General features: G+C 44.9%; 1 protein-coding gene across 2 annotated transcripts in view; it reads left to right on the top strand.

Annotated features, from left to right (window-relative positions):
* LOC134359279 (histidine ammonia-lyase-like) overlaps nucleotides 1-18,148 on the top strand; it is a 58,703-nt gene that overhangs the window by 15,344 nt on the left and 25,211 nt on the right. Inside the window, exons 8-17 of one of the 2 annotated variants that reach the window (XM_063072246.1) lie at nucleotides 943-1,068; nucleotides 1,164-1,303; nucleotides 1,673-1,720; nucleotides 2,415-2,562; nucleotides 4,269-4,364; nucleotides 4,673-4,731; nucleotides 4,860-4,940; nucleotides 6,970-7,035; nucleotides 10,897-11,062; nucleotides 17,038-17,172. In XM_063072246.1, the coding sequence (XP_062928316.1) occupies nucleotides 943-1,068; nucleotides 1,164-1,303; nucleotides 1,673-1,720; nucleotides 2,415-2,562; nucleotides 4,269-4,364; nucleotides 4,673-4,731; nucleotides 4,860-4,940; nucleotides 6,970-7,035; nucleotides 10,897-11,062; nucleotides 17,038-17,172 (1,065 nt within the window). Of the gene's footprint in view, nucleotides 1-942; nucleotides 1,069-1,163; nucleotides 1,304-1,672; nucleotides 1,751-2,414; nucleotides 2,563-4,268; nucleotides 4,365-4,672; nucleotides 4,732-4,859; nucleotides 4,941-6,969; nucleotides 7,036-10,896; nucleotides 11,063-17,037; nucleotides 17,173-18,148 lie in introns of both variants that reach the window. The other variant, XM_063072244.1, reaches the window with a different exon arrangement.

Raw genomic sequence — 18,148 nt, 5'->3', positions numbered from 1 at the left:
GGATGTTGTGGTGATGTCTATATTTTGATGGAAGTATTCTGATACCTGATATCTGTGAGGGGAAGAAATGTAAATGTAAGTGTATCTGGAAACTGAAAGTTTTGTTACGCTGAGCAAAAAAAAATTATTAAAAAAATATTAAAATATATTTATTTAGATTCACTCTTTTAATATTTTTTTCACAGATGAGCTTTGAACTTGCTGCCTAGCCACCTCTATCCCTTCCAACCCTCTGAATCCTCCTCTCAACCCTCTGCCCTCCCCTCCTCTCCTCCAAATCCCCCTTCCGTTTCCTCTGAACCCTGGCCCCCAACCCTGTCCAGCTTCGGGTCCTTAGTGCTCTGAACAAGGTGATAGATTGTTTTTGGTTGGCAGTATCCACTCCCCGAAACATTGCTGCAAAATCCACATCCCAGAATTATGAGCAATCCTGTAATTGACATAAAACATAGAAGAATTGCCTCATTATTTCAGCTCAGGACTGGCTAATGAATGTTTCTAAACAGCTACATTGCTTGCCTCAATGCCACTGAAAATTGCCATGCTGGAGGAACTCAGCAGGTCAGGCAGCATCCGTGGAGGGAAATGAACAGTCAACACTTTGGACTGGCATTCTTCATCAGGAAGGGGGAAGAATAAGAAGGTGTGGGGAGGGGGAGGAGTTCAAGCTGGCAGGTGAGAGGTGAAGCCAGGTGAGGGGGAAGGTGGAGGGTGGGGGAGGAGGGATAAAGCGGAGAAGATGGAAGGTGAAGGACTGAAGAAAGAATCTGATGAGCATGGACCATGGGAGAAAAGGAAGGAAGAGAGGCACCAGAGGGAGGTGAGGGAAGGAGCTATGAGAGGTTGATTTTATTTTCAACCAGTACACCCAGGGTTCTACACATTGTACTGAGGCAACAGGGGTTAACTTTATGGAAATCAATAGATATTGCTTCTCTTTAGGTGTGGGTGAGCCCTTGTCACTGGAAAGGTGCCGTATGTTGCTAGCTCTCAGGATCAATGTCCTTGCCAAGGGTTACAGTGGAATCTCCTTGGAGACCCTCAATCAGCTGATTGAGGCATTTAATGGTAACCTCTCATTTTCTGCTTTGCTGTTTTCTACGTGTTTTGTAGATTATGCTTTGATGAGCTGTGATCTTACTCTGTTAATTTGCCTTCCACAGCTTCCTGCCTCTCCTACGTCCCAGAGAAGGGAACCGTTGGGGCCAGTGGGGACCTTGCTCCCCTGGCTCACCTTGCCCTTGGACTGATGGGTGAAGGGAAAATGTGGTCGCCAAAAAGTGGCTGGGCTGACGCTAAATACGTGAGTCCTCCTGGTTTTCTGTGGGACCTGATCATTGTTTCATGTTTAGACTTCAACCAATTAAAATCTGGACTTTACAACATTGGCCAAATGGTTATTTTGTGCAGTGGTGGGTTACGCAGGTTTCTTTGAATCCAAGACTTTGTGCTGTTGTTTGACTGTATGACTCTCATTCTGTACTGCTTGGTGATCAGACAATCCTTTGCCGTTTGGTTGTACTCTGCTATTTGGTGATTCAAGGTGTGAAATTCAGTAATACTGTGTAATTGGATGTGTCTGAAAAGTCCAGTTATTCTCCTAGACTGTGATTCTGTACATGTGGATCATAAAACAAACATCCATTAATGTTACTCTACCTCACACCATCAGGTTTTACAAGCTCATGGGCTTCAACCAATTTCACTGAAAGCTAAAGAGGTAATAAAGAAGGGCTTTCACCAACGATTTGTGAGTTAAAGAACATAAACAATTTTATAGATATTGCCAATTTACGTTCATATTTGACTACTATATCTATAAGAGTTCTGTATTTGGAATGAGCTGCCTATGGAAGTGGTAGATGCAGGTTTGATTTCTACATTTCAGAGAAATGTGGGAATGGATGGGAGGGATGTGGAGCTGGGCAGAATAACTCCAGCTCGGGCCGAAGGACCTGGTTTTGTTTTTGTGCTGTAGAGCTCTAGGACTCTAAATGTGATTACTCACTGATACAATTTGAGAAGAACTTATGTAAACATTATTTACCAGATATCTGTAAAATTTACTCTTTAATTCCAGGACCTCGTTTGACAAGCAGTTTGATGATTTGAAACAAGTTGAAAGTACAAAGTTGTACAAAATTTTATTCTGTGTTACTGTATGAGATTGCCATAGCCACTGTTCACTTTTATATTAATTGTGGGATTTTACATAACAGCAAGTGGTGTGGTTTCTTGTGTGCGCTCTGGACCTAATGGGTAGGTCCTGACCCCAATAAATGAATGATATTAAGAGAACATTGACTCATTCAATGCAAAATCCTATATTCAAGCATTTAAGTTTATGGATCAGTTGTTTGTTTAATGTATATTGTTATAATTTTGTATCAAACTCAGTGGTGATTAACCCCTAGGGACTGTCCCTGATCAACGGGACACAGATGATCACCTCGCTGGGGGCAGAGGCGGTGGAGAGAGCGACGGCGATAGCCCGGCAGGCTGACATTATTGCAGCCCTTACACTGGAGGTTCTCAAAGGCACCACTAGAGCCTTCGACAGTGGTGAGTGTCCTGAACATGGAGCATACACAGAACAGCCTAATGAAACACGGACTCCGTCATTCCCCACCCCCCACTGTGCTACCTTTTGTATAATTTAACCCAAATGGATAAGATCTATCACAATATGCAGAGTTAACACCTGTTATTACTGAATGTAACACAGCCCTTAATACACAGGCGGGTGTTCAATATAGCCTTGAAAATTTTTGAGTGGAAGTTTTAAGTAAATTGACCACATTATGATCTAATTGTGGCTGTTTAGCTAAAAATTAATTAAACTCTCACCTTGATCGAATGCCTCATGTACATTCCATAAAAGAGAGCCAGCAGTGATTTGTTAAGTCATAGACTTTAGCGAAGCCTTTGACTTTACTTCACTTTATTGTCGCCAAACAATTCATACTAGAGCATACAATCATCACAGCGATATTTGATTTTGTGCTCCCTGGAGTACAAATCAATAGTAAATATTAAAAATTTAAATTATAAATCATAAATAGAAAATAGAAAAGGGAAAGTAAGGTAGTGCAAAAAAACCGAGAGGCATTTCCGGATATTTGGAGGGTATGGCCCAGATCCAGGTCAGGATCCGTTCAGCAGTCTTATCACAGTTGGAAAGAAACTGTTCCCAAATCTGGCCGTACAAGCCTTCAAGCACCAAGCTTCAAGCTCTCACATGGAGGCTGGTCAAGAAGATTCAGTCGCCTGGCATTCAGGATGAGGTAGTAAATTGGACTGGGGGAAGCCAGAGAGTGGTAGTCAATAGTTGCCTCTCTGACTGGTGGCTTGTGGCTAATGGAATGCAGCGGGGATGGGTGCTGGTCCATTGCTGCTTGCTTTCTATATCAACGATCTGGATGTTAGTGTGCTAAACTGGAAACTAATGGTGGATAAGGGTTTGATTTCAACATTTAATAGAAATTTGGATAAGTCCAGGTTCAGGTCAATGGGACTAGGCAGAATAATAATTTGGTATAGACTAGATGGGCAAAAAGGCCTGTTTCTACCCATATGCCTTAGTACTCTAGAACTCAAGGACTCTATCTCATCCTTGAGTATAAAGTTCTGATGAAAAGAACTTTCTCTCTCAGACCAGTTTCACCAGCTACCAATTTGGATGAAGTCACAGTGAGGGTGTGATACTGGTTGACATACAGTCAACCTCATGTACCCGTGCTTTACAGAGTGTCCACAGGATGTAGTAATAGCAAGGACAGAAATGGATAAAAGTGCAAAGCAGAGACAAGTGCTGACTGGCTGCCTTTCAGAATGGAAGAACAATAGCGTGGCCCTGGGTTTTAATTGCTGGCTCCAGAGGTGTTTTAAAGACAATCCTTAAGGTAACTCTGGGGAGCAGTGTGCAGTTTTGACATTTGCAGAAAATACAGAGGTGTAGTAAAGAGTAAGCAATTCTGTTCATTCTGTTCCCATTGTGAGGCTGAGGGGCCAGGTGGGAAGTGCTACTGCTCCTGCACAGATTCGGTGCTGAGTCCAGTGCTTGGTCCAGATTTTCTGTCATCTGACTCAGTAATCTGAATCTGACTGAGAACATGCGGAATTCCGCTGTGGACTGATCCATGTGGCTGACTGGACATTCCTTATGCAGCGGCTGCATGTCAGTTCGATTCAACACAGTACGCCAAGTTTGTAGAAAGGAAGGTTGGTCCAGCTTTTAAGGTAATGCAATGGTCTCGTGTTTTAAACAGGTATCCATGAGCTGCGGCCTCACCAGGGACAGATGGAAGTGGCTGCTCGAATGCGGTCAGTCTTGGATTCCGATATTCATTTGTCTGAAATCTCAGGTGAGCCACCTGCCTTGTGACAATAAAGAATGTGGACTAATTCAGATACTAATAAAAATGCAAAGAAAAGGAAGGACATACAGATGACAATATTCATTTTGTTTTGTAACTCATTGCAAGCTGCCCTCAGCAGATCTATAGATTGCTTCTATGATCATCGGTCTCTGTTACTGTGCTCCCCGTACTACCTCAATGTGCTGTTGTAATGAAACAATCTATGTAGATGGCTTGTAACAAAAAGACAAGATTTTCACTGTAACTCGGTACATGTGGTAACAATAAACCAATCTGCTAATTTACTTTCCCAGAGAGTCACCGGTTATGTGACCGAGTACAGGACGCTTATACACTCCGGTGTTGTCCACAGGTCAGTGTCCACGCATGCCGCAGTGCGCAAATTTTTGGATTGTCGACTATTATTGCGCTGATCTGATCGTGGTGACCCTGGTTGGAACTATTTTATATTTCTCCTAACCTGGGGACACTCTCTTCCAGGTACATGGGCTGATCAATGACACAGTTGCTTTTGTGAGGGGTATTCTGGAGACTGAAATGAACAGCGTGACCGATAACCCTGTATCCTTTCATGACCTGACTCTGCACTGTATAGGCCTTCTGCCACTCTCAGTACATTTTCAATATACTTACATATTAAACAGAGTAAAAGAATAGCAATGTAAAAGAAACAAGCATACCATTTAGCTTTACCCCCAAGAAATGTTTTCGGGGTTACCTGTGGTTCTTTGGTGAGATCCTTGCCTTGATGTTTACTTGAACACAAAGTTCTGGCTGACAGTGCAGGGAGGGGTGGGGTTAGGCCCAGTAAGGGTGGTAAAGTTTTGGTGTGACATTTTACTGATTCTTTCAGTTATTCACAGTGTAAGTCAAAGGAGAACAGGCATCACAACTTGGAGTCATGTCTTCCTGATGTCACAACCAATACTTATCTCTCAGCCAACTTGGAAAACATTTGAACTTCACCCTCAGCTGCACATCCTAAACACACAAAATATTACTGTGTGTACAGTGAACAGTGAACAAAAAGGAAAGGATATCTGAAATATTCAGCAGGTTAGGCAGTATCTCTGGAGAGAGAAACAGGGCTAGTATTGTGACAAAACATGTTTTAACATTCAGAACAAGTCAGGAGGACAGGTTGAGCAATAAGAGGGCGAGGAGGGTGTGCAAATGGGGGAATTTCATCATCATAAGTTAGTGTTGCATGTAGAAGGCTGTCAGGCACATTGTGGGATCAAGTCATCAACCTGAAACATCACCACAGGTGCTGCCTGACCTGCTGCGTATTTCCTAAATTTTCTGATTTTTTAGACTCTGTAATATTTAAGATGATGTCAGTGCCACGTGTCCAGCAACAATGGATATATAATTGAGTCAGGTTTTATAAACAAACATAAACATTTATTAAACTCTGCTCAACAATAGTGAAAAGTATTCAAACGACTAATTTAACCGGAAGTTAACTGCTATACGGCAACTCTGGAACAGTTCTTAAAGTGGTAAATTCAAACACAGTCTTAAAGTGGTGAATTCAAACACAGTCTTAAAGTGGTAAATTCAGAAGTCCAAGTGATTTATACAGTCAGTAAGGAGAGACTTCTCTGAAACTGATTTCTTCAAAGACTTGACGTTACTGCTGATCCTAGCCGAGATGTCTTGTCCAAAGAATTCACGACGAAGGAAATAAAATGGCTTAAAGGAACTGACCTTTTTCCTGGATGGTGAGCACTGCACAAACCTTCCTGATCTTGCAGGGGTTATCTCAGATGCAGGCCACTATTCCTGAACAAAGATTCAAAAAGGTCAATCCTTTATGAAACCGCCGAACAACACCAACTTTACTCAATCTTTCAGGTTCCTGTACTTTAGTAAGATCTTCACTCTCCAAAACTAGACTGTAAAGGTAAATCAAAGGTGCAACACACAAAAACTGGCAGCGATTGGTGAAACTGCCAGCATCAGGATTTTACCTACAATAGAAAGTAAAACTCCACTTTAAAATGAAACTGCCTCATGAGACAAATACACAGCATAACGACATAACTGACAAACTAAAACTGCATGACAACAGGGGTTTCCCTTTATATACCTGTAAGGAACATGTCATCACGTGACCTCACACTGGAGGGAAAATTACATCACACCACCATCACAAGACCATTACATCATGCTCACAAGATACTCAATTACATCATGGTCATAAGACAGTCACAAGATACTCACAAGGTATGTAACAGTCAGACTGCAGGAACTTGATTCTTTGGACTTTGGGATCTTGGGAGTAGAGATTTATAGCTGGTTGGTACTCTACTGCATGGTGGGCACATCTTGCAGTAATGCATTTCTAAAATTTCCAATCTCATTATTGTTGCTCTGCATAAATTTGCTGCTGTTATATCAGACTGCAACTAAAAAGTGCTTTGTGGCTCCTGTGGTCATGAATCCGCTCACATACCAGTTGGATTTTTGTAAATTTTACAAAGCCCAGATGAGTTGTTGTGTGTCTGAAAAGACGGAAGTATGTTGAATATTGGATCATTTACATTCTTTTAAGCCTGATCAAGTTTGCTTCTTAATCAGTGTCCAGATTGTATTTGTGGACAGAGGGGAAATTATTTCAAGTGGGAATTTCCATGGTGAATATCCTGCTAAAGTAAGTGTTCAATATGCTAATTGTTTCTTTCACAATTTGTCTTAAATGTACCTGGATGAAAGAATTTCTAAGTGAAACCGCTAATGGGAGAATACAGGACTGAAGATCACACTTGAATATTCTTGATTGTTGGATACAGCAGGGAAAGACCCTTCTGGCCTCTGAGCCTTGATGCCCAGTGATCCTAGCCTAATCATGGGACAATTTACAATGATCAATTACCCTGTCTTTGGACTGTGGGAGGAAACCAAAACACCTGGAGGAAACCCACACAGTCAGGGGGAGGAAAGTACAAACCCTTACAGACCCAGTGGTGAGAATTGAACCGGGTTGCTGGTACTGTAAGGCATTGTGCTAATCACTACTCTACTGTGAAATATTCAGTACAGGGTCTGGTCTTCCTGTTTAATTGACCCGGGTCGGTGGTACTGTAAAGCATTGTGATCATCACTACTCTACCGTGAAATGTTCAGTACAAGGTCTGGTCTCCCTGTTTAATTGACCCGGGTCGGTGGTACTGTAAAGCATTGTGATCATCACTACTCTACCGTGAAATGTTCAGTACAAGGTCTGGTCTCCCTGTTTAATTGACCCGGGTCGGTGGTACTGTAAAGCATTGTGATCATCACTACTCTACCGTGAAATGTTCAGTACAAGGTCTGGTCTCCCTGTTTAATTGACCCGGGTCGGTGGTACTGTAAAGCATTGTGATCATCACTACTCTACCGTGAAATGTTCAGTACAGGGTCTGGTCTCCCTGTTTAAGGAGAGACACACTTCTATAAGAGGAGATATTTCCAGATTGAATCCCGGGATGGGGTAATCTTGACAAGAGATTAAGCATACAGGACCTGTACTACTGAGGACCCAGAAGAACAAGAAATGATTTCATTGAAATATGCAAATTCATACTTGGCTTGACAGGGCATTTATGCTTAGATGATGTTTTTCCTGGTTGGCATATCTAGAAGCAGGGAGCCAGACCCTAAAGGAGCTAGCCATTCCGGACAGAAGTGGAAGGGAATTTCTTCCCCTGGAGTAGAGTATATCACAGGGATTTGTTACTGAGGAGCCATGATCTTGCCGAATGTCAGTCCAGGTAGGAGGGCTCAAATGGCCTACTCCTGCCTCTTTTTCTTAGGTTCTTGTGAACATCACAAGGTGGGATGCCTAGCATCAGATTTCTGCTGTGTGACCAAGTAACTCAAAGGCCATGTTTTCAATCCCACCAGAGTTGCTATCTCTTTTCTCTCGGGTTAGGTGAGACGAGGGCTAAAGGTCGTAGGTGAAATATTCAAGGCAAATATGAAGGGAAACTTCTTCACTTAGAAGGTGGTGCAAGTGTGGAACAAATTGTTAGTGGGAGTGGTGGGTACAGATGAAGTTGTAACACTTGAGAGAAGTTTTCATTGGTACATAGATGAGAGGGATTTGGAGGGCTATAGTCTACGTGCAGACAGATGGGACGAAGCAGAAGACGGGTTGGCATGAATTAGATGGGCTGGAGAGGCTTTTTCTGTGTAGTGGTACTCTAGGGAAAACCACAAGTCACCAAAATACCAGCTGCATTATCGGAATCATTTCTCTTCAGTGTCTGTGATCGTCAGTCTCGACTGTATGCCAAGAGGAAACGGCAGCAAATCTCCAACCACAGTATGTGTGATAAAAATACTTGTCTTTGTACTGTGCCTGTCTATGCCTCTATAACATAGAAGAATATACGGGAAGATTTCCGATTTTTTTTTGGAAAGTGGAGTTCAGAAATTAGTTTATTGGGGCACAGTAGGGGACTCCATGGGCACCTTAAGGTCATCCTTTGGTGCCAACTGCAGAATACTGTCCATTTGAATCAAGAGGGAGGAGCTCAACCAGGACTCTGGGGCTCCTTCACAGACCTGTGCTGTGTGGAGCCCAGCCTCTTTGGAAGTGATTGGACCTGGAGTAAAGCATTGGTCTGATCTGGAAAAGGACAGTCCGGGCAGGTAGAACATGGAGCAGCAGGAAGTTGCTCGAGTAACTCAGCGGGCCAGGCAGATTCTGCGGAGGGAAATGGACAGTTGATGTTTCAGGTCAGGACCTTTCATTGGGCTGAAAGTTAGAAGTAGGAGGAGAGCCAGTATAAAAAGGTGGAGGGAAAAGTTGGAGCAAGAATTGGCAGGTGGATCCATGTGAGGGGTGGCCACAGGCAGATAGATCCTAGACTTCTGGACTGGGAGACCTCAGTCAGTCCGGATCGGGAGCAGCATCTCCAACACCATCACACTGAGCATGGGGGCCCCCCAGGGCTGTGTGCTCAGTCCACTGCTGTTCACTCTGCTGACCCACGACTGTGCTGCAACACACAGCTCGAACCACATCATCAAGTTCACCGATGACACGACCGTGGTGGGTCTCATCAGCAAGAATGTTCAGTCAGCATACAGAGAGGAGGTGCAGCGGCTAATGGACTGGTGCAGAGCCAATAACCTGTCTCTGAATGTGAACAAAACAAAAGAGATGGTTGTTGACTTCAGGAGGACACGAAGCGACCACTCTCCGCTGAACATCGACGACTCCTCCGTAGACATTGTTAAGAGCACCAAATTTTTTGGTGTTCACCTGGCGGAGAATCTCACCTGGTCCCTCAACACCAGCTCCATAGCAAAGAAAGCCCAGCAGCGTCTCTAGTTTCTGTGAAGGCTGAGAAAAGTCCATATCCCACCCCCCATCCTCACCACATTCTACAGAGGTTGTATTGAGAGCATCCTGAGCAGCTGCATCACTGCCTGATTCAGAAATTACGCCATCTCGGATCGCAAGACCCTGCAGCGGATAGTGAGGTCAGCTGAGAAGATCATCGGGGTCTCTCTTCCCACCATCACAGACATTTACACCACATGCTGCATCCATAAAGCAAACAGCATTATGAAGGACTCCACACACCCCTCATGCAAACTCTTCTCCCTCCTGCCATCTGGCAAAAGGCACCGAAGTATTCGGGCTCTCACGACCAGACTATGTAACAGTTTCTTCCCCCAAGCCATCAGACTCCTCAATACCCAGAGTCTGGACTGACACCAACCTACTGCCCTCTACTGTGCCTATTGTCTTGTTTATTATCTATTGTAATGCCTGCACTGTTTTGTGCACTTTATGCAGTCCTGGGTAGGTCTGTAGTCTAGTGTAGTTTTTGTGGTTTTTCTTACGTAGTTCAGTGTAGTTTTTGTATTGTTTCATGCAGGACATGAAACCAAGGAAGGGTAGGGGGAATGTGTGGGTGATGGGCAGATGGGAACAGAGGGGGAGGGGACCCAATAGGAGGAGAGTGTGGGTGATGGGCAATGGTGAACAGTGGGGAGTGTGTGGGTGATGGAGTGGGTGGAAGAGGGGAAGGAAACAGGGTGAATGGGACTGAGGTGGGTGTAGGAGGAAGGTGAGTGGAAGGGGTTGGAGGTGGGAGGGAGCAGGTCACATGAAATTAGAGGATTCAACTTTCATACCATTGGGTTATAGACTGCCGAGGCAGAATACAAGATGAAGTTCCTTTAGCATGCGTTTAGCCACATCCTGGCAGTGGAGGGGACTGTGGACAGATATGTCCATGTGGGAATGGGGAGGGGGTTAAAATAGATTGTAATGAGGAGAACCTGGATGGTCATAGCGGAGAGAACACAGGTCGATTGTGCATCCAGCCAGTTTCCTGGGCAGGAGCTGTAACACCTAATAAAGGCACCAATGCCACTTCTAATCTGATGTTTTTGGGGGTGAATCTAATCCTATTCACGAGGCAGATGTTGACTTCCTTGAAGAATCAGTAATGTAACTGTGATCACATCTGAGGTGTGCAGAAGACTGACACCAGTGTCTCCTTGATGCTTGCAGGCTCTTGACTATCTGGCGATCGGTGTTCATGAGCTTGCTTCCATCAGTGAGAGGAGAATTGAGAGGCTGTGTAATCCGTCACTGAGCGAACTGCCCGCCTTCCTGGTAAAAGAGGGTGGAATTAACTGTGGCTTCATGATGGCCCACTGTACAGCAGCTGCATTAGGTACAAACTCTGAGTTTACGGCTCAGACCTTGATACATCCGAACAATCATGTGGATAAAATAATTATCGTTCGCAAAAATGATGCATGTTGTGATTCTGTAGCATGATGCTGTGTCATTCACTCATGTTAAAAAGTGCAGGTTATAAAAATTTGTGTTAATTTTATAGGGTAATGTAATTAGTGGAAACATACATATTTCACAGACAGTGACACTGACTTGGGTTTCACTTTAAGAGGCTGGTCTGGCGTGACGGCATAATTATGTAAAGTACTTTTACCTTGCTTTGTGTTAATTGGGTGGAAGACGATAAAGGAGTTTGTTACAGTTTTCCTTCAACATAAAATGCCTCATGCCATTTTATCTGCAAAAACCTACAATTTATTTACTTTTTGTTACATTAATTCCGTGAGGCAAATTTTATTCTGTATGGCAAAATTCTGGATAGTGTTTTTATGAACTCTCTCAAGGTGAATTTCTGCGGCCCAAGTGGCTGTAAAGCAGGGGTTGTCTGTATGGATTGTTAGAATGGGCAATGATTTTATTTGTGCACCTTAACCGCAGAACAATATCGTAACTTTCTCAGAAATGTCTGACTTAAAACAGATCTTGGTGGGAAACTCAACAGCACCTGTGAAGGGAAGGTGCAGGTCAGGGTCTTTGTTAAAGGTCAGACCCTACTTCCCTCTCCTGTCTGGCGTGCAGAGTACTCCCAGAACATGCAGTAGCTTGCTTGGACCTATGTAATGTTTTCAACTCCCCTCCGGTGGGCTGAGCCCAGAGAGCGTCACACTGTCTGAGGTGCCCTTGCTTAAATGGGCGATAGACCCATCTGCTCTCTCGGCCAGGTAGAGTCTTGGAGCACTACAGCACAGAAACAGGCCCTTCGCCCATCTGGTCAGTGCTGAACTGTTACTCTGCCTAGTCCCATTGACCTGCACCGGGACCGTAGCCCTCCATTCCCCCCCCCACCCCCATCTGTCTACCCATCCAAACTTCTCTTAAGTGTTGAAATCAAATTTACATCCACCACTTCATCTGGCAGCTCATTCCCCACTCTCACCACCCTCTGATGAAAACATTCCCCCCCCCCAGATTTCCCTTAAATATTTCACCGTCACCCTAAACCTGTGACCTCTAATTCTGGACTCGCCCAATCTCAGTATGAAAGGTCATGCAGTATTCTCTGAGTTAGGGAGAGAAATTATCCCTAGAGAGTAACAATACTTGTCCCTTAACCAATGGGAGGAAAACAGGTGGTTTGTTCGAGAGCACATTCTTTATGTGTTCCAATGCTGACGACACTTCAGAAGTACTTCATTAACTAGCTGTCCTGAGATTGTGAATGGTGCTACAGAAATATGGGGCTAGAAACAAGAGAAATCGCTGGGACATGTTATCCATGCTCAGGGAGGCAGGATACCCTGTAATCCAGAGTGAAATGGGACTAGGAGGTTACTTGGGAAGTGGCTGGTGTCAGTTCTGATGACCTCACCCACAGGGTCACCAGCCAGGAAGCACACAAACACTAGAGATTCTGTGATGCTGGAGATCTTAAGCAACACAAACCTGTTGCGGCAGACGGGCCAACGGTGTTGAGTGAAATAATCTCCAATCTAAATTGGGTCTCACCAATGTAAAGAGGGCTGCACTGGAAAACCAGATACCACTAGAGTCCAGTGAAACTGCGTCCATAAGTTATGTTCAGTTTGTGGCGAGTGAAGTTATCCACGCTGATTCAGGAGCCTGATGGTTGTAGGGTAATAACAGTTTCTGAACCTGGTCATATGGGATCTAAGGCTCCTTTATCTCCTTCCCAATGGCAGCAGTAAGAGAGCATGACCTTGGATGGTGGCAGTCCTTGATAGATGCTGCTTTCTTGTGGCAGTGCTCCTTGCAAATGTGCTCAGTGGTTGGGAGGACTTTGCCTGTGATGAAATGAGTTGTATCCAGCACCTTTTGTAGACTTTTCCATTCTTGGCCAGTGGTATTTCCATACCAGGGCGTGGTGCAACCCGTCAGGATATCCCACTGTGCATCTCTAGAAGTCTGTCGAAGTTCTAGATGACATATTGAATCCGTACAAACCTCTAGGAAAGTAGAAGCACTGCTGTGCTTTCTTTGAAATGGTACTTAAGTGCGGTCCCAGGACAGGTCGCCTGATTGAATAACGCCCATGAATTTAAAGCTACTGACCCTCTCCACCTCCGATCCCCTAACAAGCACTGGCTCTGGCCCTGATTACCCTCTCCTGTAGTCAGTAATCCACTCTCTGGTTTGCTGGTGTTGAGGGAGAGGTTGCTGCTGTGGCACCATTCAACCAGATTTTCAGTCTCCCTCTTGAACGCCGATTTGTCACCACCTTTGATTCAGCTGCAGTGTTGTCAGCAAACTTAACTATGGCGTCAGAGTTGTGCTTAGCCTCACAGTTGTAAGCATAAAGTGAGTAGAGAAGAGGAGTAAGTACAGAGCAGGTTGGAGCCGGACAGAGTTCCGCCTCTGTAACCTCCTCCCACTGTGAGGGAGCAGCCATCTGTAGTCAATAAGGAGGCTCTGTATAGATAACATAGCCAAAAATCCTCAGGGAAGGCGGGCTCAAAGGGTATACACGATGATTTATCGTTACCATATTGCTTTTTACTTCCCCAGTTTGAATGGTTCCTATGGAGTCTCATGGAGCTGTTGGCAGTTTGTGCTTCTCTCCTGCAGTCTCTGCTTCAGTTCAAACAGGCTGCATGGTCATTCCTTAGAAACCATAGAAACCATAGAAACTACAGCACAGAAACAGGCCTTTTGGCCCTTCTTGGCTGTGCCGAACCATTTTCTGCCTAGTCCCACTGACCTGCACACGGACCATATCCCTCCATACACCTCCCATCCATGTATCTGTCCAATTTATTCTTAAATGTTAAAAAGAACCCGCATTTACCACCTCGTCTGGCAGCTCATTCCATACTCCCACCACTCTCTGTGTGAAGAAGCACCCCCCTAATGTACCTTTTAAACTTTTCCCCCCTCACCCTTAACCCATGTCCTCTGGTTTTTTTCTCCCCTTGCCTCAGTGGAAAAAGCCTGCTTGCATTCACTCTATCTATACCCATCATAATTTTATATACCTCTATCAAATCTCCCTTCATTCTTCTACGCTCCAGGGAATAAAGTCCTAACCTATTCAACCTTTCTCTGTAACTGAGTTTCTCAAGTCCTGGCAACATCCTTGTAAACCTTCTCTGCACTCTTTCAACCTTATTTATATCCTTCCTGTAATTTGGTGACCAAAACTGAACACAATACTCCAGATTCGGCCTCACCAATGCCTTATACAACCTCATCATAACATTCCAGCTCTTATACTCAATACTTTGATTAATAAAGGCCAATGTACCAAGAGCTCTCTTTACGACCCTATCTACCTGTGACACCACTTTTAGGGAACTTTGTGTCTGTATTCCCAGATCCCTCTGTTCCACTACACTCCTCAGTGCCTTACCATTAACCCTGTATGTTCTACCTTGGTTTGTCCTTCCAATGTGCAATACCTCACACTTGTCAGCATTAAACTCCATCTGCCATTTTTCAGCCCATTTTTCCAGCTGGTCCAAGTCCCTCTGCAGGCTCTGAAAACCTTCCTCACTGTCTACTACACCTCCAATCTTTGTATCATCAGCAAACTTGCTGATCCAATTTACCACATTATCATCCAGATCACTGATATAGATGACAAATAACAATGGACCCAGCACTGATCCCTGTGGCACACCACTAGTCACAGGCCTCCACTCAGAGAAGCAATTCTCTACGACCACTCTTTGGCTTCTTCCATTGAGCCAATGTCTAATCCAATTTACCACCTCTCCTTGTTAGATATGTGCAAAGGGAGAGTCTTCTCCAACCATCCGGAGCCTCTGTCTCTGCCTTACCTAACAAGGAACGATCATGCAGCCTGTTTGAACCAAGCTGCCCCTCGCAACCTACTGTCCCTCCGGCCTGACCTAGTCTGCAGACTCAATCCAAGGGGCACGATTGCCTCTTGGCAGAGAGCATCCAGGGAGCTCTCTCCTCCCAAGATATTGCAGTGTCCTAAACCTGGACTCCAGCTTTCCAGCTCAGTGCCAAGGCTTCTCAAACTGCAGACAAATGTGGCTGTTGTCCCCACAGCCTCCATATGTGGCCCATGTTAATTTAATTTATCTAAATCATGAATTTATTTATTAAAAGTACAAATCTATGCAATTGTATTTCTGAATCAGAATCGGGTTTATTATCACTGACAAATGTTGTGAAATCTGTTTCTTTGTGGCGGCAGTACCGTGCAATGCATTAAAATCACTTGAAGTTAGAATAAATAAATATTGCAAAAGAGGAAGGCTGAAGCAGTATTCATGGAGTTCTGAACCATTCAGAAATCCACTCGTGGGGGGAAGCTGTTTCTGAAACATTGACTGTGTGTTTTCAGTCTCAGTTCCTGGTTCTGCTGACGTTGACTGTAAGGTTGTGTTGCAACGCCACCTAACGATCTCACTCGTCTATGCCTCCTCGGTGCCATCTGAGATTGTGCCAACAGCAGTGCGGTGAGCAAGGTTGCAGATGCCATTTGCCTAGCCACACAGTCACGGGTGCAGAGAGAGGAGAGCAGCAGGCTAAGCACGTATGCTTGAGGTGAACCTGGGTTGATTGTCAGTGAGGAGGAGAAGTTGAAGTCCACACAGAGTAGACAGTGTCACTCAGTGGACCCACAAACTTGGGTCCATAACGTTATGAATGGTAATCAAACTTGCCCACAGAGAGCGTTTCACATTTGTTACAGTCTGACAACAGGACTATGAGGTAGTGCCAGAAAGTGAGTGGGGTGAGATGAACACATAAGGAAGGAACAGAATAGAGCAACAAATATGGTAAGGTCCACATGAAAAATGATAGTACTAAGGCAAATGGATAATAAAAGTGCTAAAAAGACTGGTTAAATAAAGGTATAAGAGCAAAAGACTATGTTAAGTGCCATTGTAGTGGGCCGAATCTCAAATGGTGAAAAGTTGGGGTAGAGAAAGGAGATAGAGGGCTTAGTGACATGTTGCCATGACAACAACTTTTCGGTGCCAACAAACAAAAGAGCTGAGCATTGTCGTGAGGAAAATGCACAAGCTCCTGTTTACATCAATGGCGCTGTTGTCAAGAGGGATGAGAGTTTGAAGTGAATACTGTATCACCAATAGCCGGTTCTGGTCCACATAGACACCAGGAAGGCTTACCAGCACCTCTACTGCCTCAGGAGGTGGACAAGTTCGATCCCTTCGACCCTCACCAGTTTTTATTGATGTAGCACAGAAAATATTCCTATCAGGTGAATCACAGCTTGTATGGCAACAGGTCTGCATGACTACAAGAACCTGCTGGGGGTTGTGGTCATAGCACATCACTGAAACCAGTCTCTCTTCCACGGACTCTGTCTACACTTCTCACTGCCTCAGTAAACCGGCCAGTATAATCAAGGACTCCCACCTCTCCCCTCTCCCGTCAGGCAAGATATACAAAAATCTGAGTGCATGGCTGCAGGTCTGCTCCTACCCCAGTTATAAGACAAATGAATGCTTCTGTAGTATCACAAGATGGACTCTTGACCTCACGATCTACCTTGTTATGATCTTGTGCTTTATTGTTTACTTGCACTGTAATTTCTCCATAGCTGTAACATTTTTGTTGAACTCTGCTGTTCTTCCCTTTGTACTGCCTCGATGCACTGATGTGATGAAACGATCCGTATGAACAGTGTGTAAGACAAGCTTTACACTGTACCCCCGACCTGGATCCAGGTGAGGAGGGATGCCATAATGAATCAGCAAAGTGATCATTGATCAGCAGAGTGCGGCTGAAGGTCAAATGGCCTTGCCCTTCTCTGATATTTTTCTATATTTCTATTAAATCATAAACTACAATGAAGCAAACAACAATAATTCCAGTATACTGATGTTTCCCCAGTCTCTGAGAACAAGGTCCTGTGCCACCCGTCGTCTGTTGACTCGCTGTCCACCAGCGCTGCCACTGAAGACCACGTCTCCATGGGAGGATGGGCCGCCAGGAAGGCGCTGAAAGTCATCGAGCACGTGGAGCAAGGTGAGACAAGCTCCCAGTGTCTGGGATACTCTGCAGCCATTGGGAACAGATCGAGCACGTGGAGCAAGGTGAGACAAGCTCCCAGTGTCTGGGATACTCTGCCAGGCATTGGGAACAGATCGAGCACGTGGAGCAAGGTGAGACAAGCTCCCAGTGTCTGGGATACTCTGCAGCCATTGGGAACAGATCGAGCACGTGGAGCAAGGTGAGACAAGCTCCCAGTGTCTGGGATACTCTGCCAGTCATTGGGAAGAGATCGAGCACGTGGAGCAAGGTGAGACAAGCTCCCAGTGTCTGGGATACTCTGCCAGGCATTGGGAACAGATCGAGCACGTGGAGCAAGGTGAGACAAGCTCCCAGTGTCTGGGATACTCTGCCAGGCATTGGGAACAGATCGAGCACGTGGAGCAAGGTGAGACAAGCTCCCAGTGTCTGGGATACTCTGCAGCCATTGGGAACAGATCGAGCACGTGGAGCAAGGTGAGACAAGCTCCCAGTGTCTGGGATACTCTGCAGCCATTGGGAACAGATCGAGCACGTGGAGCAAGGTGAGACAAGCTCCTAGTGTCTGGGATACTCTGCCAGCCATTGGGAACAGCAGGGAACCTGATTGTGACAGAGCTACTGCAGCTAACGTTGCTTATTTATTTCCTTCTGTCGTGTTCATTATTCTTTTCAGAGAGGAGGAGGAATTTGATGATTTGTAGCCAGGTCACTGGTACGAAATAACAGGAGAAATCTCGGCCGTGTCAATATTGAATAAGTTTGTGTCCGAACTAAGGGAAAGATCCCCCTCTCCTGTGCTGTCAGTGATTCCCTTCAGTGTCCTGTCTTGGATGCACTTGCTAATTCAGTATCTTGGATAGAGAATTCCTTTGAGCCAAGACATTCCCCTCATTCCTGCAGAGAAGCTCTGGTACACGGGTGGGGCAGGAACGGAGAACTCCATTGATCTGTCCTATATAGTGTTCTAAAG

Source organism: Mobula hypostoma, chromosome 20 (assembly GCF_963921235.1).
Source record: "Mobula hypostoma chromosome 20, sMobHyp1.1, whole genome shotgun sequence".
In the NCBI taxonomy this organism is placed as follows: domain Eukaryota; kingdom Metazoa; phylum Chordata; class Chondrichthyes; order Myliobatiformes; family Myliobatidae; genus Mobula; species Mobula hypostoma.
The sequence above is the reverse complement of the archived record's forward strand: the minus strand, read 5'-3'. Positions and strand labels throughout refer to the sequence as shown.